This window comes from Calidris pugnax, unplaced genomic scaffold (genome assembly GCF_001431845.1).
Source record: "Calidris pugnax isolate Ruff unplaced genomic scaffold, ASM143184v1 scaffold18, whole genome shotgun sequence".
In the NCBI taxonomy this organism is placed as follows: Eukaryota; Metazoa; Chordata; class Aves; order Charadriiformes; family Scolopacidae; genus Calidris; species Calidris pugnax.
In genome coordinates this window covers 2,724,097-2,747,866 of record NW_015090812.1, presented here as the reverse complement: position 1 = coordinate 2,747,866, position 23,770 = coordinate 2,724,097, and the positions used below count along the sequence as shown (strand labels likewise).

At 39.1% G+C, this 23,770-nt stretch overlaps 1 protein-coding gene across 10 annotated transcripts in view; it reads right to left on the bottom strand.

Moving 5' to 3' along the window:
- Positions 1-23,770, bottom strand: part of DAB1 (Dab, reelin signal transducer, homolog 1 (Drosophila)) — a 544,445-nt gene that overhangs the window by 120,235 nt on the left and 400,440 nt on the right. For all 10 annotated transcript variants that reach the window (XM_014939420.1, XM_014939417.1, XM_014939424.1 and 7 more), the window contains one exon: positions 5,436-5,635. In XM_014939420.1, coding sequence (XP_014794906.1) covers positions 5,436-5,502 — 67 coding nt within the window. In that variant the 5' untranslated portion in view covers positions 5,503-5,635. The remainder of the gene's footprint in view (positions 1-5,435; positions 5,636-23,770) is intronic.

Here is a 23,770-nt window from a genome sequence, read left to right as displayed (position 1 = left end):
ATCAATCATGATTGTTCGTAACACTTATTAATTTAAACTGAAATTCCAATCTGGAAATGAACCTGTACAAACTGCGTTGAGATTTCTACGTTCCAGCAAAATAGCAACTTTCACATCAACCAGAAACCTCCATCCCACTCTCCAAATTAGCAATGATTAGTCCAAAGATTAGATTCAAATGAGGGCTAAGAAACCTGAAACAGAACTTGGGTGGCATGAGGCACCTATGAGAGAAATGGACAAAACATGACCTTGTTTAAAGGCTGCTTACCCCCAAAGGCTTTTAAACTAACTAGGTACCTCCTGTTTGATCTTAGTATGACTAGAGTTTTGCTTGTGGGGATGCAAAGGTTTTCCTTTAGCTAGTTAGACAGACTCCACTCTCTCATTAGAGCTTAAAAGACCCAGGAAATAGATGTGACTCTGCCAAAGGCTCCATCCGATATACGGTCCCAGAGCCACTGCACTCCTCTTAATTAACAGTCAGACAGTTAAAAGGGGACACTTAACCCGAGAGGATCAAAATCAGGTCTTCTACCACCAAGAAAGCACTGTCATGCAACAGCCTCCACTTTGCTGGTGGAAGCAGGGTAATTCCTTACCTGGCATTAAGGAGCCTCTCAAGAGGAGTCTGCTCTCGCTTTCCCTCCTCAAGCACAGCTTCCGAACCTGGATGTTCATTCAGTCAAAACCAAGTGTCCAACTCATGGCCGTGAGAGGGCATCTAGCTCTGGTAGAGACGTACCACATCACGCCCCCCTTCTAAATGTCACGGTCCTACTGGCTACTTACAGCAATCCCTGGCTTGGCAACCTGCCTGCTGTGAAATCTCCTTCCAGATGCCACGTGTTCCCCACGCATTGACGTGGAAACCTATTAAATAAGGGAATTTCACCCATGGGGATCCTCAGCATCAAAGATCATAATACGCTGATTGTCAACACGCCTGAGCTACTCCTTGTATCTTGCTTCTGTGTTTAAAAGTCCCTGCCATTTTGAAAACTGACTCAAAAGTCTTACTATAGGGGATATAATGAGACACGAATTTGGAAAAAAAAAAAAAAATCCTACGCTTCAAATAGAATAATTACAGAAATTGAGTGCAAGAGGAAGAAATCAAACACATAGAAACATCTCCTGGCCTCCCCCAATCCACAATCAAATTTGGTAGGCTTACCAACCTCCCATTTCAGTTTTCCCATTTAAGTTAATTTCACAAGAAGGGATTTTTCAAGGCAGTTATCCGTGTAGATTCAACACCAATGCAACACATTTCCCCCGAAGAGGTTTCTAAATCAATTTAAATTCCAATAAGCTCAAGTAAATGTTTTCCATTTGATTCAATAATCCATACACACTTATAAATGGCTTTTCCCCCATGTACTACAAGACAAACATGGTTTGTGTTTCTAACAGCTCTGGCTAATAAAAAAATTCTAATTTCCCATCCTGAATGGTAAAAACACGTAATCTTTATTCACCTCTCAATGAACCAGATGACATAAACAAATGAAACAAAATCAACCTTTAAGAGCATTATTTGAATGACTAATTCTCTAAGTGCTTCTTAAAGAACACATGATCTTTGGCAAATTCACCAAAAAAATAAGAAAATCACAAAAAAAAGTCCTAGAATCTAGCTTCTTAAATCTCCCAATAATTTTGCATGAGTTCCTTTTAAAGAGCAACATGAAACTTCTTCACGATGTCTTTTAAAATTTGTTCCCAGAAAAGGTCATTACAACACAGTTACTAGTAGGTATCAGTCAAGACTGGCATGAAGATTAGGGCTGGAGGTGGGGGGTGGCAGAAATATAATTTCCTCTAAGAATATCTAGTGCCCTGTAAATTTCTAAAATGGAGTGAAGTGTAGAAAGGAGGGCTGTGGAGGTCAGGGTGAAACACACGTCCTCCACGGATAAACATCTTCTCAGTACATGGAGCAAAAAGCAACATCTGGAGAGGAAGGCAGGTGGCTTGGCTCACCTATTTCCAAAACTGTGTCTTCAAGTTAGTTAAAACCCCTGGGAGTACGACCACGTAGCATTTCTAGAGCCCATCAAATTCCTGATCCATCAGATCAATATTGACTGAATAAAAGGCAAAATTAGTACTTGATTTTTTAATGGACTATGTTTAAGATTATCCAGGGTGATAATGTTAACATAGGAAATTACAATTTGATACTATCATGTTAATATTGAACTTACCTATCGCACATTAGTTTCGCAGCTGTGATTCTACTTACATAGCAGCTTCTGAGAAAATTTCAAATATAAGTTCTTGTCCTAACTGTAGTAATAATCCTTCAGTGTTAGAAGGAAATACACCTTACAAACCAGCTCTGATGACGATGGAGAGAGACTGAAGAGTTGACTATGACTAGAAACCTTATGGCTGTAAAAACATCTTGCCTAATGAGAAATGTTTTAAATAATCTCTTGTAAGAGAATGGCTTTGCATAAGAACACAAGAAGAGACAAGTTTCCAACACATAAAAAAAATATTTGGTAAAATCTGGAACTTTGCAGGAGTATTTAATGCCATGTGCCCCATTTGCAGCAGAAATCAAACTATCTCCCTGTCACCAAAAAATCAGTAATCTGTGCAATCGAGTGTAAAAGCCATTATAAGAAACCATAAAAGAACGCGAAGCACACACCCTACCCTGCTGGTGGGACTTAGTCCATCCCAGTAGCAGGACTTTGCATTCACCCTCATTGAATATCATGAGACTCCTCCTGGACCTTTCCTCTAACCTGCCCACGTGATTAAATTGTTTGCTTAACTGAGGTTGTTACAGTGCCTTTAACACAAGATAGGCACTATGCCACAAAAGTATGAGTCACATCATCTGAATAACCACCAGGAGAACTACCAGAGATGTAGATAATGCAGCAAAAGAGCCCCTTCCCTGCTCTGGATGGAAATGGCTGCGTGGCTTTTGCAGAAGTACAACAAAACTTGATTCACTGGAAATAAATACACTACAGCTGAAAATTCTGTTTATAAAGCAAAGACTAATTTCTTGGGAATAGTCAGTTCCATTGCATAATCAAACTCATTGATTAGTAACATTAGAAACTTCATGTTAGTACTTGCTACCTGTCACTGCTCCCAGTTAATGAACTTGAGAAAAAAGAAGAGAAAAAAAAAAATCCCTGTTTTTCACATGTCCATCATTCACACTATTCAAGGGAGGGCTCATTGTTGAAATATACGCAAATACATACAATTCAATGACAAGTAAATGAGCACAGCGAGTTTCTTTTGACTTTCATTGTGTGGGATTTGAATAGCAAACACTGTCCAGATTGTATACCTTTTCTGTACAAAGCATTCACTGCACCACGAGGCCTTCGGATGGCTGGATGTGATCAGATGCACTCGGACTTGCACACACAACACAGAACAAGATTAATTCTGGAGATATGTACAGCTTACACTGTCCCTTCCAGTTCTTCACGTACTTCTACACGCTGCAGGGAGCTCCGATCGCTGGCACAGAACATATTTTATATTTCTCAGCAGTAAAGGTAATTCTCAGAATTTCCATGTGGGGAATAGAATCAGATCTTGTGCAGAGAAGCATTCAGTTATGATGATTTATGAAAATGTTTTTAGAAGTTGGATGCTGAATATTTTATTAACATAAATATCAAGTTCCTAAACCAGTTGTTTGCTGTTTTCAAAAGTTTCACCCTCCAGCAGAAGAAATACCATAAGAAACACACATCAAAAACATTACCTGAATTGCAAAAAACTGTTAATTTTTGATTTCCTACCTGCCCAAAAATACTGAATGATCATACAACCAAATGTTCTTTACTTCCCTTGAACATCTCTCTCAGATAACATTCTCATTTCCAAAATTCCCCTACTTTTACCTTTCCAACCTGCAGCTTTTTAATCATAAATGAATCATTTTTTCCTTATAAGTGTAAGCTTAGAATAGTCATAAGGATCCTACACCACCTTCCCAAACAAACACTTGAATTTTTTTTTAATTGCTGTGTCTCTTTTTAAATACGCCAATATAAAGATTTCTGATACAAAAGCAGTAGCAAACACAAAGGATTAATTAACGGTTTGGTAGAATCACTGCAGTAAACAGTATAGCCACCCAGATGCTAAACAAGTTATTTATCAGATGTCTAAGATGAGTAAGATTTACAACACAAACATACATGAACAAAGATGAGAATGTCTTAAAAAAATGTAAAAAAAATACTCAAAAGCAAATGGCTAAATTATACATCCACAAAAATAAACAGAACGACAAGCTGAAAAGTTCACATGAAAATTCTAATCTTGCTGCCTCAAGTATTAACCTATTTAAGTATGATTTTTTCTTTTTTGTTCAACTTTTTACTTTTATTTGAGCAATTCATATTAAATATGTTTTCAGTTTCATTATCTGTATAGGCTTTAAAAAACATCAGACAGCTACACAGAAGAACAGGAAGTTCATCAGTACAACCATAAGCAATAAAAAAATACTAACAGAAATCTAAAGATAAAAATCCCTACTAAAAACCTTTCAGTACTCTTATTCATAAGCACCAAATTCATACAGTCCCATTTCTCATACTTATCAGACCAAAGAACTGCCCTACAATCTGATATAAAACTGTAAATACAAATATTAATTGATCCAACCATGCATTTATTCATAGTTTCTCCTTGAGTTTTCCTCCTCCTTGTTTATATTTCCTTTGCCAGATTACAATTAATCTCTCTATAAATTGCTACGGAATTCTCTGTAACTTCACAATGTGTCAGTAAGAGTCAACCTCCAGGAACAGAAAGTGCATTTAAGCTCTGCTTAGTTCAAAAAAAAAGTAGAAACAAATCCTTTAGGAGAAAACTTAGTTATCAACAGGCAAAAAAAAAAAAAAAATTATCTTTTGCTAAGAGTAATTTCTGAAGCTGTATTTCCATTTGTGAAACAGTTGCAATATACATATAGAGTAAAAATTAATGAACTGTAATACATAATGAACTGTAATGCATTTTAAATATATTTCAATAAGATAAGAGTAAAAATTAATGAACTGTAATACATAAGCTCTTTCTTGCATTTTAAATATATTTCAATAAGATGTAAAAAAAAAAAAAAAAATTATCTTTTGCTAAGAGTAATTTCTGAAGCTGTATTTCCATTTGTGAAACAGTTGCAATATACATATAGAGTAAAAATTAATGAACTGTAATACATAAGCTCTTTCTTGCATTTTAAATATATTTCAATAAGATGTAGTTTATGTCAGAGAATAAAATCCCATGTTCCTATACCAGACTTCCACTGTGCCTCACAATTTTACTTTCACCGAGCACACAGATAGCAGAAGAATCACAGATGCATAAAAGGGTAGCTGATGTAGGAGCTGATTAAAGTAGAAAACACAGACAAATAAAGAGAAATTAGTCACTACCTTTCTTTTTGGAGTCTTTCTTTGTGCTGGTTTTAACAGCCACTTGAAGTTCTGTCTCAGTTGACATCCTATATCCTTAGTCCTCTTCACACAGATCCAGGATCTCAGTCAGGCTCATTTAGAACGTCTCTCCAAGAGAATAATTTAGCCTTTCAGATACTATAACCCAAACAGTTCATCTCATTCACTCCTTTCGAGTGCTGTTAAAGAAGGAAACAAAAAGTAATGGTCAATGTCTAAGTTTAAAACATTAAATAAACGCAAGCCATTGCAAGCTTACTGAGGAAGAAACCTATGAAGTTCTCCGTCCACAGAGTCAATTACCCACAATTTTAGATGCTTAAACACAGTCATCGAGTCCTGTTTGAGATGTCTTGGCATAGCTGAAGATATCTTTACAGGCTACAGAGACCACACAAGGTCTGCAGAAGACCTGTATTTCTGGGCCAGCAGCTGGAGGACAAAAACCATGATCCAGGAAGAAGCTGGAAACATCACCAAAAGCAAGTAATTCTGCAAGGACTCCATGCAACAATCCCAAGGCAAAAATATATTGCCAGACAGTAAATTCAGATTTTACTCCTGAAATGCACTTTTAATGCTTTTATTCCCCTACTTGAACAAAGACAAATGCAAAACGTATTCATCACTCATACTGAGAGCATCACACTTTGCCACTCCTCTTGCTTATGATAATGTTTCCAGTACAAAAGAATCTGCCTCCATGTAAAAAAAACCAACATAATTCTTAACGCACATCTAGTAATTTTTCTTGCAAGGAACACTGAGAATACAGTTAATTAAACCTACAAAATATAAATAGGATAGGGGATAACATTCAGGGCGCAAGCTACAGCTTTATGTAACGTGTTGGGGAGATACACAAAATCCATGTTGTGAACCCACGACAGTAGCTGCAGAAATGTGGACCAGTGATCTACAGCCTATGGAGGCAAAAAATACACCAAAAAAAAAATAAAACCCAAACAACCAAACAAAGAATAAACCATTACTCCAGCTCTTACTTTGAAGGATGGGCCACCTACTCCAGCCCGTCTGCTAAGGGCAGAGGACCACACCGTCCCGAAGCCATTTGTCATCATGCTCCTGCGCTAAATGCACGTTCTTATTGCTCTTTCTTATTGTGAAAAAGTTCTCATTATTAGCACAATTACGGTGAAGTCCATCTGGCCTGTCTGAACAGCTGCCCAGTTATTAAATAAGCATTTAATAAAGAAATTAACCCAGCATATCAGCTGGTTAGCTGGCCAGAGATTAACTGCAGTTGTAGTTATTTACTAATGTTCCTTCTCTGTCATTTAAGAGAGTAACACACTGCAAACATTGAAATAATTTTGACAGTTTAAATCACTTTTCACAGTAAGGGCTGTGAAGCCTCTAGTACTTTCAAATCCAGGCTCTTTTAACATTTTAAAATGCTTCAGTAACATTACACTGCCATGCACCGTCTGAAGTGATTTAATATTGCTGAAGTGTGTCAGGGGCTTTCTTTAATAAGCTCTTCAAATCTGTATGTGTATCATAGAATATTCAACGATAGCTTTTCCAAATCTGCTGAACTGATTTTGAAATACAACGCGCCCTGTTCCTCCTCTGTGGAGTCTGAATGAGCACCCCATCCCAAAAAGGAGGAAAACCAAACCGAAACAACGTACAAATTAAAGTTGCACTCCTTGCTAAATACACCTTCTCTGAGAACCTGAATAAACCAAAAGCATTTTGATTAACATTCTCAGTTAAGAAGGCAGCAGGAAAGGACAAAGCAAACGAAGGTTGATCAAAGAGAGAGGAGAAGTAAGATAACCACCGCAATCTGGGAGGATCTGAAGTGCTCTTTCACCAGGTCCACGGCCAGGGAGATGTCTCTACCCCAGACACGGTCACAGTGGGCCACCACGTGCAGTGACCATTGGGTCCTGGCACTGAGGAACCCACACACTGTGCTGAGGGAACCACCTCACCCTGCTGTCCATGGAGTCGCTCCTCACTTACGCTTGAAATCCCCCCCAGCAAAGAGGGAGGGAAGCACTGGAGAGAACAGATGTCCCTCCAACCCCCAGCTCCTTCCCCTCCCCCTCCACACAACCCAATTTAATAATATTTAGTTTTACAGCACAGGAGGGATGCATCGGTCTTTACAGCTCGATGGCACTTAAAGCATGTCTCAATCACAGCCGGATTGACAGTCTATTTTTCTAGAATTTGGATTTATATTTACCTAAGGGTTACCTGCGTAACTTTGCAAGAAACACTAACGTGCTCCACTTAACAAAAGAAAAATATTTATAATAGGTCCATTGATAATAAAACCAAAACGAAGGAAAGAAAAAAATACCCCCAGGGTCAACAGTTAAGCAAGTTTTAAGGTCTTATAGAAGACTGTTTTGGGTACAAAGCATCAAGAATGTAATTTCCTGTCGTCAGCCACTTTCAGCAGGATGGCTGAAATAGCAGCATCTGAATGGCACTGAATATTTTAAAACAACAACATATGACTGCTATCTCATTTGAAACTCTCCAGAAAAGCTATATCCCCTCGAGGCTATCCCACCGAGTAATATTTTTTAAAATAAATGCATGTCTATTTTTGGACAGGTTCACATATTGATTTACTTTAAAACCTAATCAGGTCGTACTCTCGCAGACTCATAGATCCTTGAATAATGTAATAGGTGTCTTTGTAAAGGAGCACATAAACATCTGTCAGATGCAAGCTATAGTTCAAACTGAATTTGCTACAGAGACAATTCCTCCAAAAGCGTAGGTCTTTATGTAAGCTACATTAGTAAACTTTCATATACTGTCCATATTTCAGCCGTTTATTACCCAGATGAGAATGGCAGTCAATCTGCTCTTCACCGCAACAGCTTTTATTGTCTCCTCCAATCTAGGTCACCGTTGTTAAATACGACGCTCTTCCAACTGTGGGAAGCACTGCAGCATGTGTTTTATCAATGAGATGCTATTTTCTTTGATCAGTTCTGCCACATTTCTCTCCCTGCTCTAAAGACAAAATTTTGTTAGCTGCATTTAAAAAAAATATAAAAAAAATTCCATCATCTTATACTCTAATGATCTTCTTGTGTGCCTCGTTACTGTTCCAGCTCTTACAACATTACGTGCATGCCTCAGCTTTCCCTAAAGAGGATTCAGAGCTCTTCGTTTTAACAGAATACTGACATTTTCTGTTCCCTTATTAAGTAGCTACAGTAGGAACACAATCAGCGCATTCTGGAATTAACTGACTCTTAATTCCAAGAGAAGTCTTAAGCCTCCATTCTGTATTACTCCTACGCCGGGGTAAAACCTAAAGCCTTAGTGAAGAAACGTTTTTGTAAATTCACTTTGCAGTTAGGATTAACACACGTTGGACCTTTTACGCACAGGGAAATTCATCACATGCTCCTCCCGCCTCCCCCACGCATTTGTAAAACAACAATTTCTGTCAAATCATTTGTCTTTTCAACCACGCTTGAGTGAGCTCATGAAGGGGTTATTAGGCGACTTCCCCTGGCCCAAGTTATGAAGGAGGTCAAACAAGACGATCATAATACTTCCCCTCCGGCTTTAAAATACATGAATTTATTAATTTTCTTCAGGGCTTCAAAACTTAGAGTTTCGTCCCCTGAAACCAGTTTCCATCTGCTTATGTAAAGGAGTTTTAGAAAGGATTTGTAACTAAGCCCTGGCATTCCCTAGGTATTTAAGTTCTCCACAGCCCCAAAGTGGGATTTGACAAGAGGATGGTGCCTCCCACACCTTGCTTTCACAAAACAAAACCCATGCTCCCCATCCTTAGCTCTTGCTTTTCTACCTCTGAAGTCCTGCAATTCATTTGCTTTCTTCCAAAACACCCAACATAATCATCTCTAAAGGGTTGCTGATGCACATGATTTTGCAAGCGTTAGACAAAGCCCAAACATATTCAAAGGGCAGAATGAAAGTGACAAAATGATTTTAAAAAGTGCTAGGATCCTGGAAAACTGAAAACAGTTCAAGTGCGAAGGACTGCTATCCAGGGGGAAAAAAATGTTACTCATCAACTTCTCATCTGACCCTGGAGCCTCACATGGAGAACTTCAGTGGGGCACAGAGGAGCAGATGGTGGAAAAACCCAAGCTCTCCACCAGTGCCCTTTACACCCTCCAGAGAGAGGAGGCCACGGGACCCTTTGGAGCCATTCATGCTATTTTGTGCTCATCGGTTCATTTCCCCAGTGGTCAGGTCTTGCAAACATCCTGCAGGAATCTCCTTGGTATCAGAGTATTTATTTTTTACAGAAGGCACTACACTAACTCCAAACTGAAAGCCAGGGGATTGGTCCAAAACCCACTGAAATACCTCCGTTAATAAGCCCTGTAAGAACCAGAAGACGAGGAAGATGAGGCAAAATAGACATCTTAAGATACTGACACAGAGGAGAAAACAAGGAGGCCAAGAAAAGCAAACAGGGGAAGCTGTCTCTGTATATATTTCATTAAAGCAAATTCTATAACAACGTGTTTAGCAGTAAAATCTAAACTTGTGCATTAAAATTCTCTCCACCCGGCAAAAGACGACAATCTCCATTAAACTGTTGCATGTGCCTACTCTCCCTCCTCTAGTTTTGTCATTTGCCCACAGAACAACATAATAAACTGCTCCCAGTGACTCCGTCGTGGCATCGCACGTCAATCACCATGTTTCCCTGCGATTTCTTTTACAGGCTACAGAAATGCCAGTAAGGAGAGAGGCAGCTTACTGTTCATGCACAACGCGGAGATCCGACACAAAAATTCATTCCCTCAGCAGATATGGGGAAGGAGAGTGTCCAGTTTAGCTTCTTGAATATTCCCCTGCAAACTGGAAACCCTCTGAAACCCAGTACCCAACTTCTCCTACTGCCTCCCTAAGCCACACAGCTTGCGAAGACTCACCAACACCTCCATACTTAGTTTAGTTTGCTCCCCTTCACCTCTGACTTCTATACATTAAGAGAAAGGGAAGAGATTTATGTGCTTTACTATGCTGTCTCTACTATGTCTGTAGTGAGAATGACACTTCCCAATTAACCCTTTTTAATTCTTCTGACATGAGAAAACTACTCAAGCGGTAACATTTTTTTAATTCTTCTGACATGAGAAAACTACTCAAGCTCATTTTGACAAGAGGATGGTGCCTCCCACACCCTGGTTTAACAAAACAAAACCCATGCTCCCCATCCTTAGCTCTTGGCTTTTCTACCTCTGAAGTCCTGCAATTCATTTGTTTTCTTCCAAAACACCCAACATAATCATCTCATTTCCCATTGTATCCAGTTGCTATTTGTTTAGCTATATTTATAAACTACATCTCCTGAAAACAAGAAGCTCTTTGCTCTTGGCTTTTCTACCTCTGAAGTCCTGCAATTCATTTGTTTTCTTCCAAAACACCCAACATAATCATCTCATTTCCCATTGTATCCAGTTGCTATTTGTTTAGCTATATTTATAAAATACATCTCATCTCCTGAAAACAAGCAGCTCTTTTTTTTAAAAACAAACAAACAAAACACTACATGTAACTAAGGCCAGTCACACACTGTATTAAATTTACTGTGGTTTACAATATGCTTCATTATTCCATCTCTAGGGCATCTTTCAGGCACACTACCTGGTTCCTCAGATGGTGTAAATAGCACCACTGAAGCTGATTTACCACTAGAAGAGCATCTTGCCAAAAAATTGACCTATAAAATATTTCCAAAGTAAGATGTTTATTAGTATTCCAATGACAGCAGGAATAATTACTAAAATTCCTCCTGGAAATCACTCCATGTAGTGGAGAATTCTACCCTCCACCTCACCAATTATTCACCAGAAGTGCTGTGAATCTTCTACTCATAGAAAATGCTGACTGGATGAAAAAGATGCTTTGCATGGGAATGAATTGATTTCATCAACATTTTTAATGAGAAATTGCTAACATTTCATTTTAATATTACAGTTTCTATTTTATATTACAGAGGACAGCATTCTGGAAACAAAGGCAAAACAGAAGACATCAACGTTGCCTTAACAGGATTTGTGAAATATTCTAAAGTATGTTATTTTGCATTCAGGAAAAACAATGTGATATCGGTTCATGATTTCTCTGACGAAGGATATTCAAATACTTCTACGAAAAGCTGCTAAATTTGAGCCAGTCAACTCACTGACGACCAACAGAAAAGTATTTCTATTTTTTTCCTTCAGTGCTTTCAATATGAAATTTATCCTCTTAGAAGAGTTTCCATAATCACAGTGTAAAACTTAAATTAAAAATAAATAAATAAATAAAACGAAACCCCCCAAAAATCACAAAAACCACCCAGCACTGAGAACCCAGGACTTGCTGCTCTCCCCTGTTCTGCTCTACTGCTGACCAGAGCCAGTGCTCGGTAATTCCAGTGCTGTTGTGGTCCCTCCAGTTGGTCTCAGTCTGATTTCCAGTAATCAGGTATCAGCTTCAACTCTGTAAAATAACATTTAACAGCCCTTCCACAGCTTTTGTTAATACCTACATCTTCTTTGAGCTAGGATTTATGTACCTGGGAGCCTCATCATGCCAGATGAGTGGCATCGCTCTCAGGAGTCTTGCAAGGATAGAGGGCATAGGCTCAAACCCCCAATCTATCACCATGGAAAATCAAAGGCTGGAAATCAAAATGGGAATGGCAATTATTAAAAAACGGTGGTGGCAGTCCTGAATGCCTTCAATTCCATAAGGACTCATGCAAGTCTGTCAGACAAGTGTATTTGCAGCCTTGAATGAAACAAGTCAGTCCTGGCAAAGGCTGGACACACGCAGAATTCCCAATACTCTCCCACCGGACCCTGGGAAGGCAACTCCAGCCCAGGGAGCTGAAAATGCTCTTGTGTGCTGGGGGGTATAAATACAACACACATTGTTCCTGCAAGTGCATTTTTCTGCTCCGAGATGCAAAACTCCACTCAAAGTGCTGTTTAGAAGCTTTTGCAGGGTGTTACATTAAAAAAAAAAAAGAAAAAAAAAGAAAAAGAGCACTGATGCTGAACAAAACAGGCTAAAAACCTTCTCATAGTTCCTTCGATCCAGCGAGGCTGCCCTGTTGCCAGATAACATAGCAAGTCGTTCAGATTGGAGTAGAGATTCCCCGTGCTCCCAGCGAAACTGAATTACCTAAATGCTTTTCCTATATGAATTGCGTTACGCCAAGACTTTACTGTCCCCAGATTGCTCCGCTGCTGACCCTGGAGCAGATAAGAAAAAGCATTTCTGATAACGCTGTGTAAGAACAAACAAGAAACAAAACTCCCAACTACTACAAATGCTGCCCGGGCACAGCCTGACTGCGATCCGAGTTCCACTAGCAGCAAACTGCCTTGCCTCCATTAAAGTCAATAAAGCCACACCAGCACAAAAATCAATAGCGTTACATTTGACTTATATTGGCGTAACTCCATTGATTTTAATGGAGTTGGAGTTACACCAATTTTATCCTGGTGTACCTGCATTAGTGTCAGTGAAGTTATGCCGGCGTGACTGATGTAAACAACACCAGACCAACCAACCCCTCTATGTCTAAAATTCAATGTCATTAACTCTAAGGCAACAAGAAAATGCAAATCTGTACGTTACCAAAGCAGGGTCTATGGAATTTAGTTTTGCAAAGCAGAAGAACAGCTCTTTCGCGATCCTCTCGACACCAAAGAAACGAGTGAAGACTAAGAAGGGAAAAAAGGACAAAGTACACGGTTGGGATCACAGTATTCTGTAATTAGAGCTGTTAAATGATTACTAAAGCGCAGTGGTGCAATCATCACACTGAAGGAAAGGGAGAAGTACGCAGCCAGAAGCATCACCAGGGAGAAGGTAAAAGCAATGTCAGAGACACCACGTTTTATATTTAAATGCAAATTCCTCACAATCAGAATCCATGCCTTCTAATTGGAAGAAAAGGTTATGGAATTAAATGTCTCAAATCCCGGATAGCTCAGCATGTTTTTAAGTGGCACAGTAAGTTGAAGGCAACTTCTCCATCTCCTGTCCTTTCCAGAAATATCTTAATTCAGCCTTTTTTTTTTTTCCCAATAATTTCAAGATGACTTTCTTAATATTGTAAGTGAGACTGAACTGGGACTCACCCTCTCATTCATTTTAAATAAATACAGCACAATACCTACACAATAACTAACTTAAGCTCAAGCAGAGCTTGAAGTTAATACTTTATACTGGCCTTCTTAATGGACATGAGTTTTGCACCAACTTTTTCAGGTCCCTTTGAGATTTGCTCTGTCACACAAGTTAACCTACACATCCTACCCTTCAATTTTCTGAATGCTTCCTGACATTACAGCAAAGCAAACTTTCCTAACGTCAACAACAACAAAAAAGCCCTATGCCAGGATCTTTATTCACTGCTATTTTTCAACACTCAGCCCTTGTTCCCTGACAGTTAAGTATTAGGAAAACTAATCAGAGGACTTCACCTCACTGTGAACGGACTTTTGATTTATTACACCAAACCCAACCACCAGACTTCTTCCAAAGTTCATTGACTAGCAGAGCAAAGGTGAAAAAGCAAGAAGCTTTCTGGAACTCACACATACAAGCAAGAATTATTTGTACATTGTTGTTCCACAACCGACAAACATCAATATTTTAAATAGCCTAGTAAATGAGTTTTAGCTACAGAAATACTTTTGACAACTCTATTTAAATACTCCAGTCTTCAGACCAGCAATGTCACTCATGAAGGTAATTCCACATGACTGCTAAGACGAAGAGCAGGCAGGTTTCCAAGCGATACCAAACAGAAGTATTTGAGAAGGGCTGCTAGATTTTACTGGAGAAATTTCAAACCATAAATAATTTTCTTTAATTCACTTATCCGGTTTCATCTCGTTTGCGAATGCGGTGCCCTGTATCTGATCATGTTATGCACTGCCCCACAAATGCCTCTACTTCAGATCAGTAAGAACGTTAACCACTTTAAAAGAGCAGAAGCACCTCCCACGAGAAGTCAGACTCTATGCATTTTCTGTTTGTGGGTAAGATTCAGCAGCATCTCTAAATAATAAAAGACGGCTCTCTTCCCACAGCTGGAAAATGCACTATAGAGGAAAAAAAAAAAAAAACAAACCCACGTGACAATATAACCCTTCAAACTGCATAGGCCAGGTGTTGTTTTCTCTATCATAATCCCATCCAGAGAAACATCCATACAGGGAAACACACTGGTCTCCACTTTGCAACTGGGGAGGTCTGTGTGACCGCATCACGCACTTGCAGCATCAAAGCCCGAGTGATCAGGTTAGGGACCCTGTAAAAGCTATTACCCAAAAGAAAAACCAAACCACTGCCAAGCTAAAATGTCAGGAAAAAAAAAAAGAAGATGCTCTTGATTATTCAGATGGGGTACTCTTAAGCAGCTAAATGAATATACAGACCTGCACTAGCGGTAATCCATCACAAAACCGTGCTTATTTTCTAAATATTTTCAAAAATCACCCAAGTAGTGTGCAGTGAGGAACCATTCACCTTCTACTGTCATGCTACAGTTTATTCTCTCTTGGAAGCAATTACAGGACAAATGCCAAGCTACAGAAGGTATTTTTCCAGCAGCAGCATCTGGCTTCTTGGCAGACTCCTCAGGCAATTTTATGGGAAGCTTTAGAGATGCTATTGGGTCAGTCCTAGTTATATTGCTCATGAGCTGTCTGGCAGCCCCTTCTTCCGAGATGTCATAATCCTTCTGATTTACCTTGAAGGAATTAGCACACTTTTATCCATTTCAAAAACAGTTGACCTGCAAGGCATTTAAGGGCTATCTACAGAGACATAGTAAAAGTCACTGGTCTAAATCTGTGTGCCGTCGAGCCAGCAGCATTTCAGCATCCCTTGCCTAATGCATCATCAAGAAAGCAAGTAAGCCATGTAAAAACCACATATGTACCTGCCTTGCTGATAAATTGAATGCATTCCTTACGATCAAAGGAAAAAAGATATATGAAAAATCAATTAGTCAAAATACAAAAGGTAAGCTGGGGCAACAGCAAACCTGTGCCTTTATTTAAAACGAGCTGCTGTCATATAATGAAGACAGCACCGTGCTGTACGCTGCATAAGGGACAGTGCACACGAAGCCAAGGAATGCTGCTGGCAGACAGCAAGCAGATATTGAAATACAAGGGGATCCACTAAGTCAATGGAAGGAAAACAATTTCTGAAAATCTGCTTCTTGCAACTCCCCTGTTCAAGGCAGTGCCTCCGAGGGGAGACGGGCCACGTGGAAGTAAAGACAGCCTATGTCCCTTGCTCTCCCCACTGCCTGTCCCTTCCCCCTCTCCAGCCCCAGCAGCTAAGATCTGCATTATTCTGCAGCTGTGATCATGATTAATCTTCATCCAGAAGGATGAAAGACTGGATGCTGGTTTTACCCCCCTCCTCCTCCATGCATACCAACAAAATCAAGTCCACAGGAAAAAGGTTTTATGTCACTTTAGAGCAGTTCTCTAGAATTAATACAGAGAAAGGGGCCAGAATGCTATAGGAAGTGCATAAGTAGTCCATAACACAGGCAGGATCTCCCTTTTTAAAAAGATTTCTGTGCAACTACTTACAAGAAATTCATTTTAAAAAATAATAAATACACATATGTTCACTACTACTACTATTTTTTTTTTTAAGACTTTCCCACAAAGATATGCTTGGATGTCTTCATGTTCCCTTTTTTTTTTTCTCTCAAGAATTTTCAGAGAGTTTAAGAGCAAAAAAAACTCCCAGAAAATCCTGTACCAGGTTATTTTCTAGGAAAAAAGGTCCTAATGCCCAAAGGTAAATATTACAGGTACAAGAAAGGTACTACATAATTTAATAAAGGGCTATGGATCTTGGATTTTCAGTAACAGGAGTGCACTGAGCAACCTAAGAGAAGATTGACAGCACTATGAAAGATGCATATATCCAGGTCAAACAAAAAGCCAAACGGAGCTCTGCCATCAGCTGAGTGCAACTAAATCCAACCAGACACAGGATTCAGACCTGGCTAATGCGAATTGACTAATATAATTCCACTTTATGCAGGGCAAAACATATTCTGATCACAGGTCAGTGGTGCTCGCAAATTCTAAATTTAGGTATCGTTAGGACCAGGTGAACCGTTAAGCGAACTAATCCCAATTTTATCCATATCGAAGATTTGTACTGCCCACAAACTAACTTCTCAGATTTAAACCATGTATTCAGTCTCATTACTTCATATGTCTTTTGGATACCCCCATTCGTTAATTAAAATTTCTGCAGAATCACAGCACACATCCACATTCCAGCCTGGGTTTTAAAATGTTGTGCAACGGCACACACGGAAAAAAAAATAATCATCAATTATTTAGGCTCCAGTAGCTGAACAGAAGTTATTGGCACACTAGAAACCAAGCCATATTTTAGGGAAGAGGTAGCACAGATTCCCTTGTTTACAAGCTCGTTTCTGCAAAACACCAAGCAATCTCAGTGATCAGGTGAACATCTGAATACATGCTGAAGATTAAACTTCCAGCGATGCCCCAGATTTCACTGACTACACAAAGGAGATGAAAGTTGTACACACAGGCAAACAGAAGCTTTCCTGGATACAGCAGAGAGCTAAAATGTTTTTTATAAGCTGTCTTTGATTATACAGTTTCAACAGGGCCTGGAAGTTGAGAGAGTGAGTAATCAGGAATAACTATGAAAAAGGCGTACTTCAGTACAGCAAAGAAAATCAATTAAAAATGTAAGTAAAATGTGGCTCTACCTTACATACTGCTCTCCCAAAACACCTGCTCCACTTAAAACAACGTACCTTATATGCAGGGATAATATAACCTAACCTGAAATAAAGACTCTGCTGTACTGAAAAACTTAGCTGTTTAGCCAAGCCAAGTTTAGAGCCAAAAGGTGAAGAATACTTAATCCAATTAAAATGAGAGGGAACTGAGGAATGCAGAATTTAATTACTCCACTTGGAAGGTAGCCAGGACCGTTGGGTTAAGCACCCATGCCCTTGTGAAAGGGCCACGGGAACTCAAATGACTACCAGGGGACTACTGGGCTCTATTTCTCCTTTGAGCCAGGGCACCCTTGGCAGCCCCGTGCCCTCTCCTCAGCTCCTGAACTACAACCTTTCCAGCAGCTCCTTGGGAGCCCAGCATATGGCAAGCCTGGCCTGTGAAACCAGTATAATATGGCTAGACTGTAGGTGATGTCCAATTAAAGCCATTCGGATAAATACATGTTCAATTAAGTTATTGCCTATATGTCACTTTAACATTTTTGGTATGCTTTTTTCTTTTTTTTTTTTCCCCCCAATTCCACAGACGAAATAGCAGGCAGCAGTAATATTAGTTTTGGAAGACGTGTGATGTTTGTGTTACCCAATCAAGTTAATTAATGAAAATAATGACAGAGTTACAAAAATCAGAGATGATTAAGAACTTGAAGACCATCCTGCCCATTTCTCTGCCAAGGAGGATTTGTTCTTAACAGCACATTTTTCTGTTATTCATTAAACTTTTCAAATGAGGCCAGCAGTAAGAGTCACATCTCCTTCCTTCAGAGGTGTCCATACATTCAGACCGATTCGAAGGAAAAAATAAATCCCGAGGACAGAGATTCTGCCAACTTCATATCATTATTCTGAGTTAACTGCTAGGAGATTATCTTGAGCAATTACTCTCGTCCCTTACTGCACACACATCCCAAATACCTGTAATCCTCTCACAGCTCAACTCTATCAGCGTTAAACCAATCTATCCCCTTTAGGTAAGATCTAATGGTAAAATCACATACCGCTGGGTTTATAACCCAGACTATTACAGTCTCCATTATTCAATATTGCTTATTATTTTGTACTTACAAAGTCAGGGAGATGTGATTTTATTGCTTGCAAATCATTCTTACATTAGTCTTACGCTGTTATAATTTCACTCTGCTTTTCCAGATAAGCTTTTTGCTCTCTGCATATTTAAATAGTAACTCTAATTATCCCTACTTGATTGCCCTCCTCTTGCAAAGCCTTTCCACGGTATCATCTGCAGTGAATTCTTCATCCTGCTTAGATTTTTAAAAAAACAAGACACATCATATTCTTTATTTTTAATAACAGCATAGAGGTGTTTGGCATTTTTGGGTTGCCTTTTTTTTTTTTTTGAAAGACATGCACAAGGGGTTCCACCTTCAGTTATCTTTTTTCCAAACACACAGTGAGAAGGGCAGATTATTGATTATTACATCAGTAACACTACAAAACAGTGCCTAGAAATAGTCAATTAAAAAAAAAGTAAACCCCAAAAAAGACTACTGACATGGTATCAAATCAGCAAAGTCTGTTGTCTAAAAACATTGCTTCCTTTGAAAACTATGCTTATAATAATTTTCTGGATTTATTTCCGACTGCAGTCACAGAAAACACTTTATACTTCTAGTTTCTATGTACACAGAAGCTACATGTAGCTACATAGTGGCTACAATTCATTATATTTAATGCATTAACTCAGGTAAATCCACTCAAATAAACGCCCACTAGAGTAGCCCAAAACAGGACAATAAAATTTGAATGGAAACTAGTGTTTCTTACAAGAATTTTAGCAAAATATCTACAAAAATGACCAAAAAGGCTACTATTTTGGTGAGTGACAAGATATTTTGGTTGAAGTATAACGGTGTCTGGTAACATCATGCGGTGTGTAAGTTGCCTGACGTTTCCCATTAGGAATTTTCATTTTAGCTTCTTAGAACTTTAACCAAACCAAAGTATATCTACTAGAGCTGACTTACACACCACATAGCAAGAGCAGTGATACATACAGTTCAGCCTCCAGGACCTGGTCCTGCTTCCCTAAGGCAGGAGATGATCAACCCCTTCCTTCTCTGATGTTCCTCAGTGAGCAGCAGTTCCCTACGGGCAACAACTGCCTTCACCGTGCCATCCCGATCCTGCTCCTCCAGCACAGATCTGTTCTTTCGCACTAAGACTTTACGTGGTAAGAAAAGTTACTGTGTGACTGCACACACAACTCTGCATTCAGTTATCTTCCATCTGGGCAACGTTAAATTTAGCATTTCCTTACTGATGTGCTTGGCTCTGTAACAGTGATTTACATTTTTACGGATGTGTGTAATAACACAGAGGAAAAAGAGGAAACACAGGTGTACCACAACCATATTGCAGTGTCTTCTTGCATTCCTCTTGCGAGCTGCAATCTTTCAGGCCCTACTCCTGCAAAAGTCACTTCAGCAATATGTGATAAGAGTGTGGCAGAAGTGACTCTCTCTCAAAGAGGACTTTGGCACAGACGGGAAAGAAAAACAGAAGGTCCACTTATACCTGTGACTTTCAGGTCTGTGTCCAAGCAGTATCAAAAAGTGACATCACTAAGCCAAAGACTTTCTTCAGGAAACATGACATTCTGCCAAGAAAAAAAGCTTTTCTCTCATCTCCTCGGTTCTTCCCCAAAAATTATACACACTAATGACAACTGGTAATACTTTATCTACCACTACCTCACATGCACGATGAAGCATCGTGGTGATTCTACTCAAGAGAATGCATGCAGGGCAGCAGGGTTACTGGTTCTACAAGCTCTAGCCATTCAACCAACTGGGCCTGACCTGACCCAACTGATCAACTGGGAAAAAATTCTGCTGCCATGCACATCCAGCACCCGGATACACTGAGAAGCAGCCTGGCTGAAGAAGGCAAGACTGGTTGCTAGTTTAGTTTAGTTTAAGGAAAGGATAGCTCAAAATCTTGTAACCACCCAAGATGATGCTAGAGGGGTCATGAGGGCAAGTTCAGAACCCCTGCAATACAGCCTCTGGTTCAGATAGACAAGAAAGGATATCTGTCTATGGTCTGGATGAGGTTTTAATTTCCTTTTATTTTGTCCAGATTGATGACTTGGAAAGGAACATATGCCTTGAAACCCAGAGTAGAGATGTCCTGTTGTGATTTATGCTTTACTCTGCTATAATGCTACAGCTCTGATACAAGCAGAAGGAAACGTGTCAATTCTGGTGGCTGGATCCACCCTCAGGGAATGAACCTGCACTGGAGTCAGCATGAGGACCTGGGGATGGGTCCTCATCAGAGCAGAACCACTTGGAAACCACAAGACCCATCCACTGTGACCTTCACAAAAGCCTTCACTGAGTCAGACGCGATTTAAGAGAAAGTTGTATTGGTAACAAATGTATTAACAGGTTGAACTTCTTCTCAAAGCAAGTACATCATATTAATAAAAACCTTTAAATTATTACTTTTTTTTCATCAAAACTTTGCCTTCCTAGCAGGAGTGGAGTGTAACTGAAGAACAACTGATGTCACCAGATCACAAGCAAACAGAGGTGAGGATGCCTGTTAGCAGCAAAGTAACTCTCTGCCAGTCTATTCAAGACCAAAGCATGAGGATACTCAAAATATTACTGGAAAAATAATTCAGTTTGAAGCTCAGTAACTCCCATATAACATACACAACTCCGGTTTTTGTATGTGCAGTAGTTTGATTCTATTTTTATCCATTAAAGAACATTTGGACCAACAGATTGGAAAAGTTCATTCACGGCTTTATATCTATATGACTGTTACAAACCCTCCCCCTGCTGCCTATATAGCTAAGCAAATCAAGGCAGAAATTCTATTTACGTGTTCTTGAAAATATTTAAAAATCATCATTAACATGTATGATTTTGTCTTATTTTACTTATGAGTCAAAAGCTGCATCCTGAATGCCATTTCTATAGAAACTGAGTGCCAAATATTACCAAGTTCCAATTTTACTGTCTATTTAGAAATATCCTGACAGCATTCAGGCAAATCAAATTTAAAATTAAACTTAAAGCAAAGCCTCTGCATGCCACCATAATATTTCAGGCAACAGTTTCAAGAAGGGAAAGGCATAAAACAGATTGTGCATATACTATAGTTCAAAATAGATTCCTCATGTCAAATGGCATAATTTTTCCTTTTTTTTTTTCTCCATTAAATAGTTATTTTAAGTCTTCTGCTGAATATATTTACATGCATAATGAAACTTTTTCAGTGGTTCTTTTTGAATTACTATATATGCTTTAACACTGCATACACTAATAGCATACACATATATACAAATCCACACATAAATGTATGCACTCATGCACACAATATTCACACAAAAAGGAATTAATGGAAGTTTTTGACTGGATGCTACTCCCTGTAAACATGTTAAATGTGAATAGTGCTTATGGCTGGGTTCATTAACTAAAAATGTTGCTGTTGTCTGCACAATTCGTGTTGCTCACATAAGAATGTATGACATGTGAAGTGCTGTTTTACAGACTCAGTTCTTTTTAATTTACCATCAGGGTCTCTCTACACTAGGAAATTCAGCGGTCACTTACTACAATCCTCATAGAATAACTTGAGCTGAGACCTCACTCAGCACCTGGAGATAAAACTCTGCAGGAGTTTTCTCCAAGAAAAAGAAGAGGGATGAAAAAAAACCCCACCCACAAAAAACCAAACCAACCAATAAACCAAACAAAAAACAAACAAGGGAAAAAAAAAAAAAGGAAGAATGAGCTCCAAACACATATTCTGACACGTTGTCATGGAAAAATCCCAAAAGCGACAGTCCACTGTGATTGACAAACATTCCATCTTCCAAGAGAAGAGGCACTGTACTTAGACTAGCACCTAATGTCATTGTAGATAATCCTTCTCACAACCTGAGCTGTTCATCACCTTTTTCTTCTTTAGTCCTTTTCCAAAAATCCCTAGACAAGAGCAGCTGCAGCCTGAGAGAACTGCTCTCCTCCGGTCTGAAAGCTACTCTGAACTCCCACACCAAGCAGGGAATTCCACTTTATCAATTACATTTGGACCTCACATCCCCATTACAGGTTGATGCAGCACTTGATAGATACAATTAATAGATTAACTTCAAAACCATGCCATTTCTCCAAACTAAAACACTAGCATCAGTACAGCTATCATTCCCTAAAAAATTCCAGAACTTCACTCTACCATAGCTGTATCAGCTCCCTCTTCTTCAATTATGTATGACACCCAACTACTTCAGAGACCATAAATAGTAATTTATTGCTATCACAATGTATTATACTTACATTATTTATGCCTTTAAAACTTCTGAGCAGGTTCATTAGGTGTTTTGTTTCCCTTTCACGGATGCAGCACCTCTGTATCCACAGGACCTCACCACCTCTTTGCCAACAGAGGTGTTGAAGCCTACCTCTACCCCTCGATGTACCATCTATTTTGATTTCCAAGATCTGTTCTAGAGAGGGCAAGCTTTTAGTAGAAACTTAAGGCCTTTAAATTCTTCTCTGCAACCTCTGTGTTAGTTTGTCAGAGCAGTCATTAAGCCTGGGCACTTTGCAGCTGATGGGTACATCTAAGCTAGCCCACTCCAAGCTAATTGCGTTCAATTTAACATTCTCCAAGCACTGGCAGTCCTCATTCAAGCCAAGTGTGAAAGTTTTTAAATTAGCTTTCACAGTTTGATTCACAGACGGCAAATGCAAAATGGCACAGGATTAATTTTTTCCCCCAACAACACAGTGCAACAAAATAGCCCAAAGGCTATTTTAGTTCATTTGCTTTAACTATTAGGGAAGATTCACAGCACAGAGTGCTCCAACAGAGACAAAAGCTCCAGAGGACTTTCAAAGCTTAATATTGCCCCTATTAATTAAAGTACCACACGTTTGTGCAGCCTTTCCACTTTGTCACTAGATGTTAAAATGGAAGTCTAGACCATTTAAGACAAGCCACACTGATTATTGCTTAAAAGACAAACGTATCAATGCAGTTCTCATTTTTATTACAGATTACATTTTTAATATTTAATAAACTCTGGTGTTGGACTGTAAAATGGTCTATATAGAAATCCGCAGTTTCCTTGGAAAAGTACATATCTTGACTTCACATGTAACCTGACAATGTCTTTTGATCAGTCTGCCTGTATTTGCCAAAATCCAAGTTAAAAAGGAAGCTAGAACACTGAATCACCTATTGCAAAAATGATTCATTAACACCAAACAATGGCAGAGTAGGATGGAAATTTAGCTTTCTTGACCAGTCTCATTTTCCCAGCAATTACTACTAGGCACATACACTGAGTTTACATTCTCTACTTTCTTAACATGAAAAGTTTCACTACACAAAAAACTTTCCCCTGACCACAGAGGGGGGTATGACCTGCTCCATCGACAAATAGGAAAGTTCAACACATACAAAGCCTGATTAAATACTCTACATTCAGTCTTCAGAAGAAAAATATTTCTCCAATTTAAGACAC